This window comes from Lagopus leucura, unplaced genomic scaffold (assembly GCF_019238085.1).
Source record: "Lagopus leucura isolate 7727_CA_CO unplaced genomic scaffold, USGS_WTPT01 Super-Scaffold_100019, whole genome shotgun sequence".
Taxonomy (NCBI): domain Eukaryota; kingdom Metazoa; phylum Chordata; class Aves; order Galliformes; family Phasianidae; genus Lagopus; species Lagopus leucura.
Window position 1 is genome coordinate 2,169,380 of NW_024962273.1, and position 26,476 is coordinate 2,195,855.

The window sequence follows — 26,476 nt, forward strand, 5'->3', positions numbered from 1 at the left end:
CAAAACAATCTGAATTTTTCATGCAGCAAGAGGGAACCCAGCCTGCCTGATGGCTTTATTCCGCTTCCCACCCCAGTGGCACCCAGCTGTGAACCACTACAGTGCTGCTCATCAGAATGGTCCTTTGTCCAGGCTGGGATCTGTGAAAGCTCTTCTCTTCCACGTCCTTTCCTGCACTATTTCACACACCCTCCAGAATCACGTTGAATACGACCAACGTTTCACTGGTGTATCATGAGATGAGAAGACTCTCCTCTTCCACACAAGGAGAATCCCTTCTACTTCTGCAGAAATGTCAACAGAAGAACAGAATTCAGTTACAAACAAATACGATACCTTTTCCCTTCTGAATCAGTATCAATGCAAACTGTATCAACAGTTCTTTATGCAAAGCAAACAGAATTGCACAGTGAGTCAAACAAAAGCAGTATGATGTCTATGAGGCAAGCGTCCACCTTTATATCTGGTGTTTCACACAGCTGATGCTACAAGTTCTTCTTGTCTTTTCATTTTTGCTCTCCTTTTCACTTCAACACTCAGTGTAACAGCAGGCCTGTCCCAGTTCATCCTTCCTGAGGAGGTTGGCCAGAATTGCATCAGTACTTGAGATTAAACATCCTCAAAGATTTGCATCGTATCGATATTGTTTTCTCCTTTGTTACTCCTTCAGAAGCATTCTAAGACTGCACACATCACAGCCACATCACATTAGCAGCTCACAGTATCTGCTCTAACACAAGGCAGTACATTTCTAAGTTGCAGTGCAACCAACAAAGCAGATTCTGCAGCACAGCCTCACAAACAGCTGAACTGGCACAAACGAGTGGAAGTAATTCCCTCCTTCAGCCACTAAACTTACATGAATGTCAAACTGCAACATTGCCCATCTGAGTAAAGACCTATCATCATAAAAACGTTCAGATGCTTTTGACTGCTGAACTTTCAACCTAAAGCAAAAAAAAAAACAACCAACTGCCTGACCTCAAACCCTGCTGTATCCATGTCTACTGTCTAGCCTTATACTATATAAGTAAGGCATGCATCCTTCTTGCTTCCGAGCTCCTATGCGTGCTCTGTATCCAAGCCACAGGTATAGGCTCTGAGCACCACACACCAGAGCCCTGAAGCATCTTAATTACTTTGAATCCCCAACATTTCCTTCCCATGCCCTAAAGATATTAGATTAACTAACAGTGGGAACCAACAAGATTTTACTGCAGATCATTATGTCCATTTTTGTGTAGAATAAACGCTGATGAGAGTGACTGAAAAGCTGTCAAACATTCAGGTATTGGAGGTTCACAGCAAGATAAAAGAGATAGAACAACAAAGCCATTTCCTAACATATCCCAGCATCAGGCAAGTCTCTGCATTATTTGTGTATTCCCATGAAGCAGATTTTTCTATCCACTGGATTTTTAATTTTTTTTTTTTTTTTTTTTTTTGCATTATTACTAATTATGAATATGTTTATAAGAATAAGCCTATAAATGAAGTATTCCAAAACCAAAATCAGGTTATTAACATCAGGACACTAAGCACTAAAACGTAACCAATTCAATTGTTTTGTTTCTGCCTGAAAAGCTTTAAGAATAACCAGCTGGGGTGGGAACGATTTCAGACCAGCTTCTTGAAGGCTGTGCTGCTGCTCCCAGCACAGCCCTGCATGCAGTGACTTCAGGAATATGCTGCTCATGGGGCAAACTGCACATCTCTGGTCATAACCACAGTTAGATGCAGCGACTGCTGCAACAGCTGTCTTAAGTGTATCAGCTGATTTGGCATGAGAGCCAAAGCAAAACAAATGTAACCCAGGATAGAGGCTTCTAGTTTCCTTACCTGCCTACAAACACAATCTACATTTTCATGTCCACTGCTTTTCTCATGGAAAAAAAACCAACCAAACAGCAACTTTTCCTAATGGTGTTTGATGGTCAGTAAGAAGCAAGGCAGAGACAGAGATGTTAGAGCGACCAGGACTCAATAGTAGTTAAGGGCAAATACGTGCTACAGAACGTATTGTATACTAAAAGGTACTGAAAACATGCTTGCAAGGTTTTAACAACCTCACCATTTCAGCACTGAGCCATCAAATTACATTCTCATTTAGACCCATGCACGGATGCTCAGTAGAACTGAAGTCCCCAGGAGCACTGCAGACTGCATGTCTGCAATAAACTGCTCAAAAAATCACACCAGAATAATAACTGCTGCTGGCTCTGTGCTTAGCAATCCATGTGTTTGGTAAAACGTGATCAAGGTGAATTTTGGTGCTGTGTATCCTTGTGGCATAGAACGTACCTGACACGGTACAGTAATCCTAAGCTATTTAAATAGGTTTATAGCATGCAAATTAATGAAAAAAATGACATGAAGGAAGTGTTTGATTAAGCCAGTTTTGCTTCATTCAACTTTGCAAGAAAACCTTAAAAATGCATTTGTCGCAAAACGTTGCATTACATTTGTAGCATTAATTTTTCAATATGTTAATTCATAGCATTAAAGTAAATTACCAGAATTTTATTAAGAAATGACTCTCAGGGAACACAGGTCTTCCTGTGAGATCCCCACACAGCTCTCAGCTACAAAGCACACACATTTAGAATGGCAACTCCGGTTCAGCCAGTACATCAATTAAGTGCTGCATAACGCTTCTAAAAGAGGGGGAAATTCAGATTTGCTGTGTGAGACCTGTATTCAAATCTTTTAATTAATTTTCCTCAATCGTTATGTCAACTGCAATCTTCATTTCAGCAACTTTCAGGGAGCTCCTGAGCTGCAACGACCGCAGGCACCCGGGGTAGTGAGGGGTTTATGATGTATGCAGTATTTAACTCATTATCCAGCTCTTATTACTCATTTGTTTGGTGCACTTGAGGAGCAAAATGTAATACAGCCGTATTCCTATACTTGGATTTAAGATACTACTGTGGTCTGGATGCTACAACACACACACATCTCACAAACAGCACTAACTCAAATACAGGGAGCACCCCAAGGCAACAACAAACGTTGTAATAAAAAAGAAACCCCGTCTCCTTCAGTACTTCATGGAAATACCCCAGATCTTCTACTGACCACCCATCAAATAATTGATCACTGCTAACAGGACTCACTTAAATCCTGCCCATAAAACATGACACGTCTTCAAATTGAACCCATGCAATCTTCACTCGATAAGTCAGCAAAACAAACAAAAAAACCAAACCACCCAGGAAACTTAATTACCCAAATGCTGGGAAATCATTCCCAGCTATGCTTCTGCACAAGTGGAGAAGTGATCATCTCCCAAAGCAGTGGAAGCCACAACACCAAAGCAGCATTTGGAGAGCTCTGCTGTGCAAGTAGCACTGCTGGCAGCGCCACACCAGCACTGTGTGCAGCACTGAGGGGTGGCATGCAGAGAAAATCCTGGGGTAGCAGATAGATAATGTAGATATTAATAGCACACCAGGATCAGACCTGACAAATACAGATGACTGCAGCAAGAAGACTGAAGAACTCAAAGAACAGAAGTAGCCACCTATTCTTCTTTATCTATCCAACAGGAGGGGAAAAAGCATACTTAAAATGCTAGCCTGATTCACTCCTGATGAATTTCACTAACATTCTGAATAACATTTGCTGCGTCTGAAACAAGCCAAGTGATAGAATTAAGGCTTTCAGGACAAAAACCATCTGTTTTTGCTGAAGACATCCAAATATGCAATTTTTACAGCATTCAAACAAAGGTACTCAGTATCTTTCTATATAAACATGCATACATACAAAAACCAGTTGAGATAGTTCCTGGCATTCAAAAAGGAAGATGATAAATGTAATATTACCAGTTTTAATCAAGATCAAAGCAGCAGGAGAATGCAGACAGACAGTCTAGACTGCTCTACTTCTGAGAGCCTAAGCATATAAAGCAACATCTGCAAAGAACATTAATCACATTTAGTCTACAATCTTATCACCTCCTAAGCAAGCAGAAACAACTTTTACTTAAACATCACATGCTTATATATGACAGGCATTTTTAATTATCTTTAAATTAGATATTTATCACTGATTACAAAGCTATTATACTGGCTCTGAAATATGCTAAGGCAATTTTCAATACAGTTGTATAGTTCCCTGGATGGGATACAGGACAGAAGTACTGGTGAAGAAACTGATGGGCAGAATAGTTCCTACACTGCTGGAAGAAAATGGGAATTCATTCACTATATTGAATTCAGTTCTGATTTGCTCATCTGCACTTAAGACTAGAACTCAGCAGACAGCAATGAAAGTAAGATCTTTTCTATACAGTTTTTTAAAGCTAGCTTTGGGAAATGAAGTAGGAATGTAAATCATCTTTTTGGTTTCTGTCTGTAAGAAAAGATTCACTTGCTGATGCAATTTCAAGGGGAACTGAAACTCAGAGCAGTGCTGCATATACACCTATAGCATATCTGTGTGATTTGATACGTATCCCTTAATACAAAACTAGTCCATTCCTTGCATCCCATAGTTTACTCTGCTTACATCCTGGTTCATTCTCACTTATGATTCTGTATGCTCAACAGCAACCATTTAATTTCCTTTATTAAGTGTCTTGCATCAAAGTTTTTCCTTCTGCCAACATTTTCCCATACTCCCTACTCAGGTTATCCCTCCATTAAGTCTCATATTTGTCATCAAAAGTGCTAGAAATTCTTATTAGTGCTACCTGAACAACTCCCTTTAATCTTGTATGCTGGTCTACAACTTAATTATGCAGGTTCAAACTTCTGGGAGCCAAACACATTATCTTCAACAAGAGCTTGGGAGAGAACTGTCCACAGAAAGCTGTGCAAATCTACATTTTAAACCAGAGGAAAAAAAAGAACCATCACCACTAACTTTTGCACCAAGCTCAACTTCTTAAATGACCACACATCCCATGGGAAACCTAGTATAACATAGGAACCAACTCAAAATTTCTGATTCTTACTCAAAATCCTGGTCTGATAAAAACACTGTCTAATATCCACTACTTCCACATTCTCTGATTTTTAATGGTTACTAACACTTCCCACTGCAGATATCCCTTCCCATTGCAGATAGCAGCTGGTCACCACGCTGTTTCTTAAACTAAATGGGCTGATATTTCTTTGCCCCTCAGCAGCAGCAGCGTTTGCAGATGAGAAAAAAAAACCTCAGAAAAACACAAAACACTCAAAAAAATAAAAAGCCAAAAAGGTTTTTCTGGATTCTTCCCCAGCCTGCGTGCTTCACTTGCAAAGTCGGAGCTTCAACACAGATATTTTTCATGAATAAGCTCCCCAATACCGAGCATCCTAAAGCTGTGCAGTATTGCTGTAGAGCTCCAGCTCATTTGCTCCTGATCTATTTAAAGAATTACCTATCTTTAGTCCTACTAAACAACAGAATTTTTTTTAATGCTCATTTTAACCTCCTAAATCATGCAGTTTGACAAAAGAATTTTCTGCACACCTGCTGACGCTCCCAGCCCTGTGCAAAACAACACAACAAACGGCTTGAAATGCTGTGCTTTCAGTTCATGGCTTCCCCCGAAGGAGAGATGTCCTGCTGGTCTGCCCAGGCAAAAAGCATCAAACAAAAGCAGATGAGCCTGGAAAATGCAGCGAGCATATAAGAATGTAAAGCAAGGCCTTGTTTTTATTAAACTTGGCCATCATAGAGCCACACCAAAGCAATCTTTTTCTGGTCAATGGCATCATTTGCCTATCTGATGTATTCCAACACAATATTACAAGTAATAAAAAACAAAAACAACAAGCCCAAAGTATTCAAGTAAAGCAGGAAAACTCAAGTACTGAAAGATTGCTGCAGAGACATTCTCAGAGCTTGTCTATTTATCTTCAAAAACATGAAACGAGTTTTGGCTGTAGAAGTTCTTAACTTTAATTAGATAAACTTGATAGAATAATTAAAACTAGACAGACAGACTGCTTTCAGGTGGCACTTAGCAAACAAAAATTAGTTTCTATCACACTGCAGCTGTATAAAGTTCAATTTCTGTTAGCTGGCCATTATTTCTCATGGCAGAATGAAAACAGGGCCAGGTCACTGATATTTTCCCTGCTTTGCAAAGCTGTCTTTGGTCAATGCTAAGAACCACTCTTTTGGGGGGCTGAATAAGGAATTAACTGCAAGGCCTAAAAGAAATAACATCACAGCTATACAAGGGAAACCCAGGTTTTGATGCTTCTTATCAAGCTATAAATGAGAAAAGACTTTAAAAAAAAAAAACTAAGAAATTCATGTATGAATCAGGCAGTTATGTGATGGAAGAAAACATCTCCAACAAAAGCTTTCAGGTGGAAGCACTGCATTTCTACTAGAAGTTAGTTCACCTTCTGAATTTAGATTCCAATTAAGAAAATGACATCTACTGACCTGGAATTCCAAAGGCACTTCAGGAAATGATTACAACCTTATTCCTCTTATCAAGCACCCAATGAAAGCCTCAACATGGACATGGGTACTACATTAAAGAGCTCGGCCCTCTTTGACTGGCTTATATTTGACAATTAAAACTCTAAAATTCTATGCTAAGACAAGTCTCACGAAGGCTGCCCTGAACGTGTTCTCCACAGATATTCTCCCTACTCACAGGCAGCAGTGCCAAATTGTTGTCTCACCTTCGATACATAGCAATGATGACAAAAGGTTATTTCTGGGGGCATCCGGCAGACAGACCTGCACAGAGGTGTCCAACAACACTCATAAGAAATTAGCAGAATATCAGACACTTCTTGAAGGAGAGAAAAAAAAGACAGTTCTGAAGTTATTCTGCAAAAAGGGTTAAAAACTAAGTTGTAATTCTGCCTATGAATGCAGCCTCCATTCATCAGCGCATCCTCCATCTTTAAACCATGGGAGAAGTTACACAGTTGCTTGCAATAGTGCCAGTTTCTCACCAAATTCCTTAAAAATGTAATTCCATCCACAGTTGATAGAGGTGGATAAGTAGCTCTTCATGGACCGAGCTAATACAAAGTAATTAAACAAAATCCTGAGTTTCTGATTCCCTGGCATTTTGGAAAATAAGCCTAGCTGAGCCTGCCTTGTGTCAGCTAAGGCTTTGACAAAGCCAGCAACAGAGCTTCTTCTTAAATACCTACCTCAAGACTTACACCCAGGATGCAGGACTGTATTACTGTACATAAGCTAGCTTCAATCTATTTTACTCAAAAATATTGCCAATATAGTAGCAGCAGAGGGTTCAACACATTAAAACAACTTAGAAAGAACCCAGGATACATTTACTGTGGATTACCCTATATCATTTCCAAAGTCAGTAGAATAAGTGAGCTCAGAGCAAGCAGCATGTGATACTGAATATGCTGACACTGCTCCAAATATGTGAGTCTGGAGAGAACCCAGACATTAACCCTGCCTGGGATCAATAATGCACTCTCACAGGGACAAACTCACTGACCAGCACTTCCATGAGCCCACCAGCACAGCCCTAAGCATTCAGTGCTGGCCTTACTTCTAGCCTCTGGTCCCCTTCACATCCTACAGAAGGCACCTTCCCAACCACACAGAAGAAACAACCGTAGCCACAACTAACACGTGAGCTACAGTTTAACTTTTGCAACACACATGGTAAATGGAAGCAGAGTGAACTTTGCACCAGCTCCTAACTGCTGACTCACGTCCCTCCCTGGGCAGGACACCTCTCCCTGCTGGCACAGGGCAGCAGCCACACGTGGCCAAGCGGGAAATCAGTGCGGATCTTCAGCACGAGGAGAACTTCTTTGCTGTGCCCACATGCATTCAGTGATTCCTCAGTGTACACACTCACTCTAGAGCCCTCCTCTGTTTGGAAGAGATGAGAAAGCTTTCTGTAACAAACAGGAGTTATTTTTCACGAACTGTTATAAAGCATTTTAATACTGGAGCGGGAGCCCAGATTAAGAGCGCATAGTAGAAAAACAGCAGGCCTTCCAGATTTGCAGCATAAATATTCTTTGGAGGAGAATGTTTCAAAAATATCAGACAACATTAACCGCAGGATCAACTGAAGACTCTTGGCAGGAGGCTCGAGTGATTGGGAGTTATTTGACTTGGAGGTTCCACCAGACCATACTTAAGCACCTTGGGCAAACCATTCTCCATGAATTTGTCCATTTCTGAGATCATTTTTTATTTGCACCGGTTCTGAAGCGAGTTCTACAGTTTAATTAGGCATGGTTAACAAATATATCTTCTGAAAAAAGCATTGATTGCTTTGCTAGAGCTGCGATATGAAGCAGATGGCCAGCAGGCCAAATAGGAACAAAGGACAAGCTATCCAGGTACTTGGTCCCCAAAGCAGCCCTAAATGCATTTCTGTAGTTATCATGTGCCAAGTTGTTTACATTTCACTTGAAGCTCTACATACATGTACACAAAATTCTATTCCTAGTTATTAAAAACACTGTAAGAGAACACATTTCTTCCATAGCAAAATACAGGCTCTATGGGTAATCTGGGGCAGGATGATGATGTATTTCTAGTGCTGTATTTTCTTTGAAAGAGCCAGCAACCCCTATTACACTGGTGCTTACTTTAAGAGAACTACACTTCCAAAGCTGTATTTGGAGTACCTCAGAGAGAGGGGAGTCATAAACAGTAGTTTAAGGGCTTATACTGCCAGATGTTCTTTGATGGAGGAGTTCTTCTGCTCAGGCAGAAACAGGTGTTTCTCTTGTCACAAGCAAGGAATTCATTCAGCAATAAATTCTCCTGGCAGGCCAGAGGAACATCAAAGCTCCACAATTGCCAAAAAGAAAAAGGTTATGGAAGAACTCTCATGTCGTGCCTGCTCAAGCTGTTTCTTCCACAGTAATGGAAGAGTACTTCTAAGACAGCTTTCTACGCACTTAAGACCAACAGGAGAGCAGCCTTTTTGAACGAGAAGAAAAACAGTTTCTTTTTGTTTTACAGGATGGTTACCTACAGCTCATCAGCACAGCCAACAGACACTTAGTAAAGCAGTAACCGAAGGAAAGCAACACAACTCCTGCAGCACTGAACAGCCAGAGACTGACACCCACCTTCATCTTGGATGTAACATGGTACAGTTCAGGTAGATGTCAAATTGTAACAGCCTTGTTTCTTCTCTGACACTGTTTATTTGACCATCTATGCAGAGATACAGAGATTGCTGCTGGGGATCAGAAAACTCCCAGCCTTGTCTGCTCCTATTCGTGCTCAGACTGCAGAGGCCTTAGGCTGAGAAGTGACATGAGGAAACAGAGTAGCTTGTGACTGCAGTTTTGAAGCCCCCCCGCACAACTGCTGCAATGCAATTTAATGCCATGAACTTAGGTATTCAAGATCCCTTTACAGACAGGAATATGGGACACTTAACCGCAGAGCATGAACTGAAGTACAGAGGCTCCTGGCCGCATAAGCTGAATTCCCAGACTTGATGCCTCCATCATCCCCATCCTTCCCAGGCTTAAGGCCACGCACTTCGATTATCAAGATTTTATTTTTTGCTAAGTGTAAGCACATACCAGAGGAGAGTTCACCCACCCTCCAGCAGAAGACAGATGAAAGCTCTGGAAATTCTACATGAAAGCTTATTGTGCGAAAGCTCAGCAGTTCAGACCGGGGGGCCTAGGCTTCCACAACACAGACAGTCTCTGAGCAGATTCATTATGTTAAGGACCTCTACTGTATTCTCTCTCTCTTTTCTCTAGATCTTTAAGTGCTGTCTATTTACTGCTTGGATTTGATCCACACGATACATTTTGCATCAAGCTTGTACCTACCCGTACAGGATACATTTCTAGGACAACTTGCCGCTAACACTGAAATACTACAAACCAGACACTGCTAAGATTACATAGCAAACAGGCTTCCTGTACTCTTCTCCTAAACTTAGCATACAATTGGATATTGTAGCCGCTTAGTCTGACCTTTTACTCAGTTCCTACCTCACTGTTAGCAGTGACCTTAGGAGATGAAGTTTTATCACCCATATCTTTAGTTCAGGTTCTGGGGATGGCAGCCTCCAGCTGTAGCTGTCTGAGACATCTCTCTGGAAACATGGGAACTCTCCCTCTTACTATCTGAAATATCCATCAGTGCAATGGGAGAGAGCAGCCTGACTGCATGAAGGCAGGGAGAATTGCACTGGTATGCTCCAGCTCGAGCATATACAAACCTCGTGTGTCCACACAACGCAGCTGCGTGCAGAGGTCCTTAGAACCACCATAAATAAGCAGCAGGTTCTTTTAAAGATGCATTATTAGCAAAGATAATTGTCATTCTCCCCTTTCTTAACGTGTACATACACAGAAGCATCCATTCAACTCTGCTTTTTCCCTGTGTAATTCATTTCCTAGGTCAAGTCACCCAGGCACTGCCCGCCCTCATATCACCCATCTCCTCCCATGTTCCTTTCTCCTACCCCAGCTTTGTCCTCACCCAATCCTGCCTGCAGAAAGCCACTCACAAGTGCTCCAAGTCCCTTCTGCTGGTCTAGCAGGTAGTATCAGCTCAGCACAACATGAGACAGCCACAAGAGCTGGTGAGAGAGGGCAGAACCAACAGTGAAGTGTAATTCACCAAAAAGCAGCTATGTGGGTGAGGGAGAGGACACAGAGAAGGGAACTGTCACCCTCTCAGTCTTTCAGTCAATTTTTCTTCTGTGTTCTACATAAATCAAAGCTGACAGTACTACAAGACACCAACACTGAAAGTACTTATGATGTAACAGTTTTTCATTATGTATAATTTGTAGTCTTGACGCCGTGTCAAATAGAGAAGTTAGCTTAAAGCTAGAAATGTAATTTTAAAGTGCCATACAATAGAAATTAAATAATGACACTTCAAAGATGCCTGAGTAAAGAAAAGACTTAAAACTACTCATCAAATGTAACTTTTTACCATACAGAGAACCAGGGATTTTGCAGAAGGAGGAAAAAAAACTGACTTAGATGAAAGAAGGCCAAATTACTCTGACTGGCTGCAGTAAGCGATACTGGCTGTCAGCACCAGCAGCCAGAGCAACCAAAATAAGCCTTTTGGACAAGTAAAACTAATTAGCTGTTTTATGAAGCTGGCTGAACGACCGTAGGAGCAATTAAAAAGCATCCACTCTGTTGGCTTACTTTTGAAACTTTATCCCATTACTGAACTTCTGTTTCAAAATGACTTTTTCTCCTTGAATGTCCCACCTCAAGGTGACACGGCCACGCAATGTCTGACATCAAGATGTTATCTGCAATAAAGAGCTTGCAGTTTATGAGTGACATTTCAAGAGCTCTATCAAAGCCTACAGTTTGCTGCACGGTGAGTGTGCCAGGCCATGCCTGAATAACGGCTTTCTTAAACAAGCACTGAGGTTGCAAACAAGCTTCTCTCCGCCAACTGCTAAACTCACTTTGGCTACGAGCAAAAAGTGAGAAGAGCTTGCAGATCAGACGACCAACCGAGGCACAGAATGTCAGCACAGAAACATCCTGAAAGTCCATAAAAGAGAATTTCAAACACAAGTTTTTACTCTTGTAAGAAGAAGTGGCAATTTGGCCTCTTCTCTGACATACTACAGAGTGCTACCACTGTGCACACAGGATTTTAACAGCCTGAGCTGACACACTGCACATGACTCGTCGACAGAAACCTCGCACTCTGACCAGGACAATTGTGATGAAGTGAAAAATACAAATCGGTTTTCTGCACAGATACCATTCCTTGTCTTTGATGTGAATGAAAAAGCTTCCAACACCAACACAGTCATAATAATGGAGAAGGAAAACCTCTGGGATTACCATATTTCAAAAGAAATATTTTGGCAAAGCGAGGTTCTACAAGCCGTCCATCAACCATCAGCTGAACAAACTCACACACTGCATCAGGCCTCATTCTCTCTTCCCAAGTCACTCAGATGTTTTACCAAATCCTAAAATTTCCTCATCAACGATTACAGAAAATCCAAGAATTATTCCATGCCTGTTCTCACCATCCCTAGAGTAATACCAATACTATCATTTATCACTTTTAGTACATTCTCAGCACTCTTTAGGCTCACGATCATTAAAAGAACAAGAACACAATCTGAACCTGCTTTATAACTGAATCCTCATGACAGGCTGTTAGAAGATGGTTCTCCCTTGGAAATGCCATAGATGATTCTCCTGAACATAACTGTTCCTCATTCGAAGAGCAGGATTATGGATTTCAGATGTTGTAAACCGTCTAGCAAATTATATAATTCGCATTCTCTTTGCAGACATCCTCAGAAGCCCAGTGGCTATGTGAAGGATGCTGGGTTAGAACTGAAGTTTCTGCCCTCACACACTTTGCTGAGAAACAGCAGGACAAGGCCAAGGACAAATGCCTTCCTCAAGGGCTCTTGAGCATTTGTCACCATGGATCCAAACAGCGTTCAACTGCATTCTGAACCATCCCAACAATTCTATTTAAAAAGTTAAGTTGGGTTTAAAATTTAATATTTGCTGGGAATAATTATACATCTCATGAGGGTAACGAAAAGGGGATTTAAGTTCAACCTGTCAAAAGTACAATTTCCCCATTGTGATTGAACAAAAAAAAAAAAAAAAAAAAAAAAAACCCAAAACTGCTCAAATAAATTTTAATTGCCATCCATCACAGAATCACAGAATCACCCGGGTTGGAAGGGACCCCAAGGATCATGTAGTTCCAACCCCCCTGCCTAGCAGGGCCACCAAACATACACATTCAGATCAGGCTGCCCAGGACCCCGTCCAACCTGGCCTTAAACACGTCCAAGGACGGGGCATCCACAACCTCCCTGGGCAGCCCGTTCCAGGGCCTAACCACTCTCCTAGTAAAGAACTTCCCCCTAACATCCAACCTAAATCTTCCCTCCTTCAACTTGGATCCATTTCCCCTAGTCCTGCTGTTATCGGCCCTTTTGAAGAGTTTACTCCCCTCCTGGGTGTAGGTTCCCTTCAGGTATTGATAGGCTGCAATGAGGTCACCCCGCAGCCTTCTCTTCTCCAGGCTGAACAAGCCCAACTCCCTCAGCCTGTCCTCATAGGGGAGGTGCTCCAGCCCCCTGATCATCTTAGTCGCCCTCCTCTGGACCCTTTCCAAAATCTCTACGTCTTTCTTGTACTGAGGGCTCCACACCTGGACACAGTACTCCAGATGGGGCCTCACAAGAGCCGAGTAGAGAGGGACAATCACCTCCCTGTCCCTGCTGACCACCCCTCTCCTGATGGAGCCCAGGATCCCATTTGCCTTTCGAGCTGCCAGAGCGCACTGCTGGCTCATGTTCAGTCTCTCGTCCATCAGGACCCCCAGGTCCTTCTCTGCCGAGCTGCTCTCAAGGACCGCTCCTCCCAGCCTGTACAGGTGCCTGGGGTTCCTCCTGCCCAAATGCAAAACCTTGCACTTTGCCGTGTTGAACCTCATTAGGTTCACCCGAGCCCAGCCCTCCAGCCTGTCGAGGTCCCTCTGAATGGCATCCCTTCCTTCCACCGTATCAACCGCACCACTCAGCTTGGTGTCGTCAGCAAACTTGCTGAGGGTGCACTCAATTCCCTCATCGATGTCATTAATAAAGATGTTAAAGAGCATTGGGTCGTCCACCCATCAAATCCACTTCCCTCCAATTTGGAGATGAGGATGTGGTGGGGGACCATGTCAAAGGCCTTGCTCAGGTCCAGGTAAATGACATCGGTCGCTTTCCCTTCGTCCACCAATGCCATCACTCCATCATAGGCCACAAGATTAGTTAGGCATGACCTTCCTTTGGTGAAGCCGTGCTGGCTGTCTCGGATCACATGCTCATTCTTTATGTGACCGAGCATGTTGTCCAGGAGGATCTGTTCCATGATCTTCCCAGGCACGGAGGTGAGACTCACCAGCCTGTAGTTCCCCGGGTCCTCCCTGCTCCCCTTCTTGTATATGGGAGTGATGTGACCCTTCCTCCAGTCGTTCGGGACCTCACCTGACAGCCACGACTTCTCAAATATGATGGAGAGCGGCTCGGCAACCACCTCAGCCAGCTCCTTCAGGACCCTGGGATGCACGCCATCCGGCCCCATAGACTTGTATTCATTCAGTCTAAGGAGGCACTCTCGGACTTGCTCTGCCCTTACAGTGGGGAGGGATTTACCTCCTTGGTCCCCACATAGAGGTTTGGTGATGCATGGTTCAGGGACGTGAAAAAGACTAGAATCCTGGCCATCAGTGAAGACCGAGGTGAAGAACTCATTCAGCACCTCAGCTTTCTCTTCATCTGTTGAAGCCAGTTCTCCTTTTAAATTTACCAAAGTAGGTACGCCCGTTTTGGCCTGTCTCTTCTGGGCAATGTACCTGTAGAAGGTTTTCTTATTGTTTTTCACGTCCCTTGCCAAGTTCAGTTCTGCCTGCGCCTTGGCTTCCCTGATCCCACGTCTGCAAGTCCGGACGGCATTCCTGTACTCTTCCCAGGTGACACAGCCTTGTTTCCAGAGCTTGTACACCCCTTTCTTCGCACTCAGTTCTCTCAGCAGGTCCTTGCTGAGCCATGCCGGTTTTCTACCTCACCTGCCCACTTTCTTATTCAGAGATGCATTAAAAGCATCAGAATGCTTTTAAACCACAGAGAAAGTACATCAGTGTATTAAGGCATCGAGAGCTTTGGAGTGGGACCCACTCCCACATTTCCCCTGGAAGAAGTGAGCCCTGAGCACCTGTGGCTCCTTGGAAAGTCTCTGACCTGATAGGATGTGATTCAGGATCATTTTGCAGGTGAATGTCAGCAAACCATTGAGGGTTCTTTCTGGTAGAAGGGGTTTCAGGAAGCCACTGCTCGCTACTGAGTTTGGAGTGGTTGTTTCACTGACGAAAGGGGCAGTGGAGGGAATGGTGGTGAGCAAACAGCTTGTGGTTTTAAATAGTCACCTTGCAAATTAATCATTGGTTCAAATCTCAGTGCGTGCCAACTCATTAAGATATCACTACTGATGTGTGCTGCTCTACATGGCAAGGTCAGGATGGGATCCTTTTTTCTTCCTCCGCCTTGATGAAGAAATCAAACCATAATATTTTTTGAGGCCCTTTAAGGCAACTTCTGTGACAGGCTTGAACACAGAACAGCAGAATTATACCTAGGGATAATTCACCAAACAGACTCTCACATTAAAGTTAAAACAGAACAACATTAAAAAAAAACCCACCAATATTTAAATAGGGGTTTTGACCGCACTACATCTAAAATAGCCTTAAGAGCAAGTGAAAAATAGGTGATTAGTTTGTTTTTAATAAGGGTACACAATTGATTGCAATTTACAACTACAGCAACTTTCACGGCCTTCATTTTTTTTTCCCAACTCTGAAACATTGAAATATTTAAAGAAAACTTCTCCCTCCTGTAATTGCTATGAGATGGAGAGAACTCGCTGTACCATCTACTGACAAACACTACCAAAGATTTCTAAAATTAACACTTGCTGCAAAAGTTTAATTTGGTCTCACACACTTAACAACATAATGGAACAGCAAAATTAAACCACTTCCCTGTTTATGTGGATCTTTCCCAGAATTCCTAGAAAGAAAGTTTTTCATGTTAAAATGATTAGTTATTTTTTAAAACAGCTTATATAAAAAAGATGACATTTCAACTTATACACTGATGCTGAAATCTAGCACTAAATACAAATGGCTGGATAAAGAACACTATGGTCATTTAGGCAGTATTTAAAGGCTTGAGATTGGTGTAACTAGATGAGTTAAGAACTCTGGACCTGAAAGACCTCAGGTCATGCTATTGCAGCTTCACCTACAAAACAAACTCCTAATCACCAGTAAGCCTCCAAAAAGGAAGGAAACTGCTGAAATGAAGTTAAAAATCAGCTTCACGAGATAATAAAGGTCAAGATACAGTTAGCATGTGCTCAGAATAGCACCCAGATAGCATCCTGAGTGGGACGTGCAGTCCTTAAGCATCCCCAGCCCACCCTGCTTGAGGCCTTTATCAGTGGCTGCATGAGGAGGTGCAAAGCACATCACCATGGCTGCAGACACCACCAGAGCTGGGGTGCTCAGGATGTCACTCAGGACGGAGGCAGAGCAGAGCAGCAGGAGCGTCATGAAATGCAAGGACAAAAGCCTGAGCCCTGGGACAGGGCAGCCTCTGCAGCATCACAAGCAGGCACTGCTGGGCTGACAAGGACCTGGAGGCATGGTGGACATTGCAGTGCTCTCAGCAGATGATGATCCCCTGAGGAGAGCAAAAATTAAGCCGTGCTCCTATGAGTTTGCAAAGTCACTTCAAGCAGGAAGCTACCCCTTCCATTCACCTTTAGTATGAAATTGTATTGAAAGCACAACACTAACAAGTTGACTGCAAGACTATGGCAACTTGGAGAAAATACAGAAACAACAGCCCTAACTGTTTTGACCACCTTTCCCCTGCTCCATTTCTAAAAGGGAGAGCTGTACCCATCCAACTCAAAATCTGTCACAAGAAACTACTTCACTTGAGTTTCAAAGAAAAAAAAAAAAAAAAGATCAGCAATGCAAACTCCTATTTCCATTTAAAAAATTATACAGACATTCTCTGAAAATGAAGAGTTTAAATGGAACTGGATGCATTACATAACTTTTCAGGTGTTTGCTTCTGGCTGCATCTCAGTTAAGAATTAAAACAGTACAATGCAAGTCATTTTCTGTCATCCTTATAGAGACTGTGACATCTTTCTCAGCAGTGAAACAGCCTCGTGTGGGCACACAACCAAACTAGATTAGGGAGCAATACCTCCCCTTTGTAATGCAAAATACAATGTCCATTTTCTTAATTTCAGCTCAGCTGATGACTATCTCAAAGACAGGGAAACAGAACAACAAGAAATAGTCTCCTGAATAACATCAGCTAACATCTAGCATACATAAAACACTGATCCTTCCCATCTATGGTGCCCTTCAGTCAGCTGAATTCACTCCCTATAGACAGTGCTCCCCTGTGCAATAAAATGCCTGGAAGCCAAAATGCTGTATTTTGGATTTTTTTTTTTTTACATGTCCATCACAATTAAGACCATATGGGGGGTTTCTTTTCACAAGTGCATTACGGTTTCAGCTTTTTGCATTGAATTACCACCTCATTACAGCCTCATACAAATCCCTGAGATTAAAAACAGAAGTGACACCTTAAAACAAGGTGGCATTCAGCTACTTAAGTTACTTCAACAGCCTGTAGTCTTCTTTTCAACTAAATGTACTCAGCATCATGTGAAGGCCAAGTTGGTGAAGCTTAATAGTCGTGAGCAAGTCTTTGCAGTAGATAGCACTGAGATTAATTATTACAGTTTTGGACTGACTCTGCATCCTGACTGAAACTGATTACCTTGCACCAATTTAACCAGATATACCAGCAGAATGCACTGTTTTTACAAGGAAGTTCTTAGAACTCAGCAATACTTCACTCACCCTGAAAATCAACAGAACAGTTGTCAATATACGTAGCATTCCTGTTCTTACTCTGCTACTTCATGAAGTCACCGAGATTTCAGGTTACACAGCCACCACTCAGACCTCTCCTGGCACCAACACAACTGTAATTACGCCACTTGCTCCTTCTCTCCATGACAGTTTCTACCTGAAAGCAGTGACAGCACAGCTCACTAAACGACCACCCAAAGGCAGAGTCAAAGGCTACCGTTCTGCTCATCCTTCTTTGCCTGAGAGTCTGAAAATGGGGATTAATTTAGGAGAAGTGTGGAATAGAAGGTAATAAAGAGAAAAAAAATAGAGCACGCATGCTTTCCCCAAGCTCTATAATGCAATTCAGCTTTCTGTGGCAGACCTACCCAGAGGAGTGCACCGAGGAGTACATCATGCCTGCAACACTCAGCCTCTGCAGATCCCACCCCATTAACAATACCGGGTTACCTCAAACTGCTCCTGGCTGCAGCAATAGGAAGACTTCCCACAGGTGCCTCTCACATTTCCAAGTGCTTTTCAAGTACCTCTTAACCACATAACCAAAGATTTATGCCTCCAGTTAGTAAGTGAATTGCCTTTTTTTTTTTTCCCTGGCCAGACCACTTGCTTCCAGTTATTACAGCTCCAACCAGCAAATGCAGAAAGATCAACTTTCTTGATTTTCTCCTCATGAGGAGCTCTTTCACTGTGGAATTATTAAGGAACGGTGCCTTCACAGCAATCAGTGCAGCGGATCAACTCTTCTCTGCTCTCTTCCCTCCAATTATTCAAGCATTTGGTGCATCTAGAATATGTTTGGGAGCCTCAGCCACACAGACACGGCTGTAAACAACGTGGCAGTAAATATTCAGTCTCTGTGGCACCGCAGTTGCAAACTGTTTCTAAGAAAAACCCACCGCCGCCACGCAGACATCGCAGAGGAGAGAAGAGGAGAGATGCCACATGAAGTCACTGGCATTCAGAAACACTTCAATTTCCATATGGAAATAACAGGAAATAAGATGTGCTGAATTTCAGGCACCAAGGCAACAAAAACACATTAAGATTTAATCACACAAGAACTTGGCTGTAAAATTTGTAATTTTCTTGATCTTTTTAAAGAGTTCTCATTTTTAGGAACATCAGACAGCTAACAGACCATGCATTCCACCAACCAGCTAAAGCAGACATTTGCATTAATCTGCTTTCTGTTAATTAAGCGGTGGAAACGCATCCCCTTCACCAAGAAATCTCTTCTGCAATCAAGTTCCTTGTCAGCCTCTATCTCTGCACAGCCTGTGTTATAGCAGCTATTCTCTAAACGATTTCCAAGGATAAATACTGTGGACTTGGCATGTCTCTGAATCACAGCTCTGCTAAAGCCTTGCTTCTGCATGCTGCATCCATCTCATTTCTTGGTGCACAAGGAAAATGTTAACACTATCTTTTAAGATACTGAGATCAGAAGTACAAAATTATAATGATGATCTGTGAAAGAGCTGAATTCCAACTTTAAGGAGAAATAAGCTATGGGAATTGAAGCCCTGCCAAAACCAGGAGCATAAAACGCAAAGGCTGCAGAAGGTAGAAAAGCTATGAATGAAAACCCTTGGAGTTGCTGTTATTTCTCTCCTTTGTAAAACTAAACATCTCGAGTTGAAAGGTGTTTTTCTATATTCTCATTTGCAAACTTGCAGATCCCATCACCGAAATGCTTTTGCTGCCAAATTCCAGCAAGGTGGAGAAAAAAGAAGAGTCATTCAAATACAGTCCATTCAAACCAGATGAAAACTATTACTCACAAGAGCAGCAATTACTTCCTTGCATTCCATGCAACACAAGAGCTTTTCCCTCACACAGAAGCCCCTGCTTCCCCGCCCCCCCCCCCCCCCTCATTCACACACAGGTGGGTGGATCAATGCTGGCCAAAAAGCAGATTTTAAGTCCTGCTCCAAACTGCACTATCAGAACTGCTGGTATCTCCCAATAACACACTTATTCCCCCCCCCAAAATAACATACGTAAGGTAAAATCCTGCTTTTCATAAGTACTGAGTCTGAAGTGCTTTATTTCTCTACCTGTGCAATTAAGCAATTAGAGCTCGACCACACTCATGGACAGGCTGCAGAGAATTTCACAAACAGGCTTCTGGCAGCATTTTCAAGTGCAGTTAAATGAGCAATGAAAGGATGGTGAAAAAAACAAAAGTCACAACAGAAAAAAAAAAACTGCAGGAAGGTCCCATCTCTCACTCCTCAATTCCTCCAGAATACCTAGATATTCAGCTTCTGAATCTGCAGCAGCATCTCTGGCTTCAATATTGTTACCTAAGTGTTTGAAGAAAATAAATTCTCCTAATAACAGCTGGCGTGAGACAGAAAGAGTAAATAAATATTAAAAAAAAAAAAATCAAGACATTCCCCAGGCAGAGAAAATACCTGCAGAGGCATCTTTGAATCATTTCTTCTGGCTAAATTATTCAAGACTACCTGAATGGCTTAAGAACGATCCGGCATTAGTGGGAAAAAAAGGCAGGATGTGAACCTTCCTGATGTGCTTTCTTTTGTTCAAGTGATTTGTAGCATGAACTGTGCAACAAATGCAGCTCTGGTGCCCTGCAAGAAACTTAAAGCTGGAGAACTGACAATTTCCCAGGTACAGAGAAAGAACGGATAACTTGGAGGAGAGGAAACGATCGTTTGGGAGATACCAGTAGGAATTAAAAGCTGCAGCTTCCGCAATAGAAGGCTTTGCTCAAAGAGACAAACTGCTTCAACATCTCCCAACATTCCCAGCTGCACGGGCTGTGTGCTCGGAAACAGCACAGCGAGCTGTGAAGGCGTACACTCGATTCCTGAAAGTTCATAATGAGTAACTCGGTAATGACGAAGGGAAGGACACAGAAACACTTCCTTGGGGGTGGGGAGAACAGAGATAGCATCTGAAGAGCAGTGTTCTTTGATGAACGTGTTGTTTTATTCACTTTTCTTTATTAAGCTTGCTTACAGCCTCACACAAGCGGAGGCGCTGGAAGCGTATTCCACTGTTCAGAGGAATTTTATTATTATTTCAGGATCCTTGGCTCTTTATTCAGGCTAAAAATCGAGCATACGTAGGGTATCAGAGAGAGAAGTGCTCAGGGAACTTAAACATGACACCAAGGGGCACTTTCAAGTTTAGCTCCTACACGTTCAACTCATTCTCTTGGACGAGTGTAAATGAGTGCAAATCTATACCCACTTTTATCCAGCTATCTAAGCTGCTATGAAGCCCAGTACCTTAATGCAGATATCCCTATTTAAATACCGCAGTCAAAAAGTAGTAACGTTTCCACGCTCTTAGCAAAGGCTATTAGATTTAACTCACTGGAGATTCCTATGCACCTGAAGTAAACTTCCAGCATTCTGTACGGCAGATCGTTAAATAAAACGCCTTCAGACTGAAGCCCACTTCCACACCCATGCCACAGAACAAACCATTTTCACCTAGTTAAAGAACAATAGCATTAATGGGCCACGTAAGCAACTTTGGAAAATAGCTGCACAAAGGACACTGCAAATAAATAAACGTGAAACCCAACACCCCACATGCACCAAGCAGAGCAGCTGAAGCGAGTGGAAGCAGACACCTTTACACCTGAACTCCCGGACTTCTTCAGCCACTGCCAATGTTCTTAAATAAACAACTGCGGGAAGCTTCTCTTTTTTCATCCCCAGTTAGAAAACTGTAAAGGGAACTCATTCTTCTGACCATGTTGCTTGATCGATAGGAGTCCGAACCTGAGCGAGTGCCAGCGATCAGAAGGAACACCGCTCATCGAAGTGCTGTACTTCGTGCTGAATGCTTACATAATCTGATGATTCTGAGTGTAAAAACAAAAGCTTACTGCGAATCTATTCGTTTTTATACCCATACCAGGTCTGCAGAAACTCCACTATTCCTAGCATTAGCGCAGGAAACAGTTTAATGTGTGTTAAATACCGGAATACTTCATGTGGAATACTGGAATAAGCACCAAAACAATGCCCTTAATACGAGAAGTGCCGTCCGAATCACAGCCAGTTTTCCTGTTCGTTTAGCAAAGATCAGTCCTACCTCTACAGGCAGCACAAACATTCACTTAGCTTCACCAGGACCAACGTGAGCAAGAAATGTAGAATACGGGACAGGTTTTGCTACTTAACAGCCCTTTTTAATGAACCGATAGGTAACGTTAACAAGACCACTGTTCTGTGCTCCAAGCAAAAGGAGCCCAGTAGAAGGACGTGGAGGGGAGAGACAGACACGAGAACAGATGGCACCGCGTCTTCAGGAACTGACAGCAGGATGGAAAAGTTTCCCGGCAGAAGATATTGCTGAATTAAGAGGAATGTCGTTATGCGAGTTCCTCAAAGAGAAGGTATTAGGGAAAGATGAAAGACACCTTCTAAGGTGAGACAAAAATCACTGGAAGAAATCGTGTGCTGTTTCGCAATAGAACAAGTGGGGTACTCCAATCTGAAGGAAAAAAAAAAAAAACAACAAAAATCAACTCCCATCTCCCCTTAACCTGCTCTGCTATTTCTCTGGTTAAAACAGAAAGGGTTTTTTTAGTTTCTCTCTGGCAGCGATCGCCATTTCACAGCACATTTAGCCCACACGGAATTGATCAATAACACTACAGACACAAGACTAGACTATCCATTTACTAACCACAAGAAAATGTGCTGTTCAGCAAAATCCTGCACATCATAAAGCTGAAATTTTAAAAGGCATCGCTCTACAGATCTCATTACCGCCCTGGAGCAGTCCCACAGAAAGCCTGCCGGCCTTCAGGCTGATCAACAAGTGTGCCTCTACACTGCACGGAAGAAAGCCAAAAAGTGGATCTAAGCACAGGCAGAGGACCGCACACACATTCAGCACGTGAACAGAAAGGGTCAGGCTTGCCACACGAACCACACACTGAGTGTTACACAGCTCTGCAGGTTTCAGGTGCAGCTGGTGGAGCTGAGAGCAGGGCTGTAGCAGCAGCTCTCCAGCCACTGGTTGCTACATAACCATTTCCCTCCCAACCCAAAGGATGGAGGCTCTCACGCCACGCTTGTCTCTCAGGACTGAGAGCCGCAGCATGAAAGCTGGGTTTCAGGTGCTAAGAAAGTGAAACACTGAACAGCAAAACAAAAAGTGTTACAAATCACTGCTCAGAAATCGAAAGTCTGTCTTTTCAGGCTGTTTCGGTGCACGCATCACTCGCTATCAGTGCGGGATGAGCTAATGCTTTCACAACAGCGATTATTCCGAACTAATGAAGCATTAACGAAGGTTGCCATCCACCACTGGACGCTCCAGAGCAAGAGCTCTGAATTAAGTTCGGAATATTTCAGCTTGGTAATTACGCTGGAGAAAACACGAGGCTGGGAACTGCCCCGTCAGGTGCCCAAAGGTGGGCACAGCCCCGGGTTGGACCGACATCAGCAGTCTGAGCACTGCAAGCACCTAAAGGTTCATGCATTGGGGATCATAGTGAAAACAGCGATCCTTTAGTGCTATCCCCAAACGTTTGTCATTTCACAGGCTCACAGAATGGCCTGGGTTGAAAAGGACCACGATGATCACATAGTTTGAATCCCCTGCTGTGTGCAGGTCACCAACCAGCAGACCAGGCTGCCCAGAGCCACATCCAGCCTGGCCTTGAATGCCTGCAGGGATGGGGCATCCACAGCCTCCTTGGGCAACCTGTTCCAGTGCCTCACCACCCTGTGTGTGAAAAACTTCCTCCTAATATCCAACCTGAACCTCATTTGAAGAAATGACTTCTACTGCCGATGCAATCACCTCGGCCTTCCAACAGCTGACCCAAAGTAACAAAAACACGCACTCACCTGAAGAACACGAGATGAGAAAAACAGCGAACGCTAACTTCGTAGCAGCTCCCATTTTCCAACGCTGTTAGAACATTTAAGTGACTTTTAGTATCCAGTTTCTTGGTCCTGCAAGCCGGAAAATCGCCCCCCTCCCCCCTTCTTGCAGAACCGTTATAAAGCAATCTATAGCAACTTCTCCGGAGATAGTGCTCATCAAACAGTAAAATCGGGCTCGCCTGGAGACCGACCGAGCGAGAATCCGAGCAGCGTTTCAAAACACACGCGTCATTCGGCTTCCGTACAAACTCACGGGATTGAATTCATGAAAGTACGCTACGAATCCAAAGAGAAACGAAGGCAGACGAAGTCAACGGAGGAGCCGGCGGGCACGAAGCAACGTGTGAGCGCAGCTCCGGCTCTGCCACACGCAGCTCCCGCCTCCCGTTAAGCAGCGCTATGCTCCGCGCGGCTCGGCGGCTCCATGGCAGCGCTCCGTCAGTCCGTGCGGCGGCGGGCTGAGCGCTCCGCTCTGACAACGCCGTTTCACGATTCCCTTCTACCACGGTTCCGTGCCACCCCGCCCCGCTCCCTCGAGGCTCAATTGAAAGTAAAAAAAAAATAATAATAATATTAAGAGGAAAAAACAATCGCGAGGCCGGCTTCCCGCGGCAGCTCTAGGGGCTGAGAAGCAGGAGCCTTCCTCCTCTTCCTTCTCCTCCTCCTCCTCCGCCGCTCCCCTCGCGGCGCTGCCCGGCTCGCAGCCCTTAGCGCTCAGCCCGCCTCACGCCCGGCTCTCCCGTCTCCCCGGCGGCGGAGGCAGAGCGGCGGACGCCAACTTTGTCCCTCCACGAGTGCAGTTTAAAGGTTGCCGAAGAGAAAAGGCCGAACCCGCTTTCTGCCCAGAGGCGGTGGTGGTGGTGGTGCTTGGAGCCGTCTCTAATGTCTCCCGAGTCCAACCGGCAGCTCGGAACGACCCTCCGTACCCTGCTGCTGCCGCTGCTCCCCTGTGGTAATTTCATATCTACCCATTCACTTGTGTGGCGTGGAGAACGGACCCAAGATGGCGGCGCCCGGGCGATTGTTTTTGTTTCCTCTCCTCCTCCCCCTCCCCCACCTCTCCCCTCCTTTCCCACCGCCACAATCACGGCAGCCCGTCGCGCGACGCCGTGCGAGCGCGCGCCGCCCCGGATTGACGGCCGCGCCGCCCACTCACAGCACGGCTGAGCGCCGCTCGGCCCCGCCCCCTTACCGACCCACCCCGAGCGGGGCGGAGCGCGCTCCCCCCTCCCCTACCTGCCCGTGTGTGCGCGCGCATGGGTGAGGCGGCACGCGAGCGGGCTGCGCGCGCGCACCCCGCCTTCCCGCCTCAGGGTGCGGTTCTCGCGCCGCGCCTTCTCTCTCGGTGTTGCCTCCGAGCCTCGCGGGGCTGTCGCATCCCCTATCTGCGCAGCGAGCCGCCCTTCAGCCCGGTTGTGTTGGCTGGCCGATAGGCGCGAGGGGCTGATTTTGTTTCTTACGAGGAGCTCTGTAAGCGGGTGCGTGGTCAAGGCGTGTCCCGCGGCGTGCCTCGTGCTTGCAGATGCTCTCGCGCCTCAGCGTGAGTCCAAAGAGGTAAATAAACCCCTTCGGTGAGTTACAGCCTTCAGGAGGGCTGTTCTCTTTCACGAGTCTGGTGGGAGTCCCTCCTTTTCTGTATTTCGGTAGCAAGAAGCACCGAGTTCTCAAAAACTGCTTCGCCGGCCGTGTTAACTGACTTGTTTTTAGGCGGCGCTAAACTGGAAGCTGCGCTTGAGCTGTTTGCAACCAAGTCAGGGCTGAGTAATGGCCGCAGGTTGCGCTAGAGGAGGTTCAGGGTGGATACGAGGAGCAATTCCTCCTCCAAAGAGCAGTCGGGCAGTGGCACAGCTGCCGTGGGGTGAGGTCGCCGTCCCTGGGGTGTCCCAGAGCCGCGGATGTGGCACTGAGGGATGTGAGCACGGTGGGATGTTGGACTTGAGGATCTTAGAAGCCTTTTTCACCCTTCTGTGAGTATCACCGCTGAGCTGCGTTAGCTCCCCTAATCCATGCACCAATGGAGCATTGCAGTTTTAGACCCACTGTCCTACCACAAGCACTTGCACTATATGCATGTCCTATATAAGATATGCAGACCCTACAGACTACTGCTAGAGTCCTTGATTAGAATTCATTTATCCCTGTTTCTTTGTCATATCCAAACACCAACGCAAAGTTCGTCCTCCAATGACGTTTTTGATTTGAAACGCCCCAAAGTAAAACATCCTGTATGGGATTGTGCCCATCTAAAAGCATCAGGACATGTGGCAACACTTTTTAGGCTATTCTTTTATCCAAGCGTTTCAGGATGATTTACAAGCATTAATTAACGTATTACAACACTCCTACTTAATCTGTAGTTTTTAATATTCTTCAATAGCAGAATATTTAAACGTGACCTGTTCTGCAGGTTGTGTTTTCACTTTGCTCAGCTTCTTCAGATTGCTTGTCGTGTTGCCACATGAGCAGGAAATTGCAGCTAAAAATATTGCTATTGTATGTGTGTTTATATATATATATATAATAGCACAAATATGTCACCTGTGTAGCATTTGCATGAATTTCATGGTAAGGAAGGAGGTGCCTCGAGATTTCTCAAGTTGCTCATTATTCTTAAGCATGGGTGGGTTTTTTGCCTGCAGCATCAGTTTGACGGAGTAAAGCCTTGTGGCCGTCCAGTAAATATTACAGAAGCAGTGATCCTCCTTAAAGGGCTGGTCTTGACAATCGTGTGTTTATCAGGATGAGAGGAATCCTTAATGAAGTGTATATTCCTTTATTTTCCCCCAATTTTGCAACCATGGCAAGTGATATGTGTGGATTAGGAAGACTGCTGATGTCTGGGATCAAGGAGCCCATTTATTCTTCGTACCAGTCCAGCAGTATCAGTGTTATTATAGATATCAGTCTATTTTCAGCTATAAGCAAACCTTACATCATTTGCAGAGCTACTTAATGTATAGGAAAAGAAACAGTTAAGGAAAAGCACAAATATGCTTATTTTCAGTAGGTGAACAATAAAAACCAGTTTTATTACATGGATGCAACGCTTTCACCTGGGCTTAGTTGTATCTTTAGAGATATAACACATTTATATCTCTAACTGCATTCGAGATTTGCTCCTGCTTAAATCTGCTTTAAAAAAGAAATTAAGTAGTTAGGTGCAAATATTGTGCAGGCCTTAG

At 44.1% G+C, this 26,476-nt stretch overlaps 1 protein-coding gene across 1 annotated transcript in view; it reads right to left on the reverse strand.

The window, feature by feature from the left end:
* The window catches only part of ACVR2A (activin A receptor type 2A), a 57,136-nt gene extending 32,819 nt beyond the window's left edge, over positions 1 to 24,317 (reverse strand). The window contains exon 1 of the mRNA XM_042878032.1: positions 23,256 to 24,317. Within this exon, the coding sequence (XP_042733966.1) occupies positions 23,256 to 23,310 (55 nt within the window). The 5' untranslated portion in view covers positions 23,311 to 24,317. The remainder of the gene's footprint in view (positions 1 to 23,255) is intronic.
* Positions 24,318 to 26,476: the final 2,159 nt, after the last annotated feature.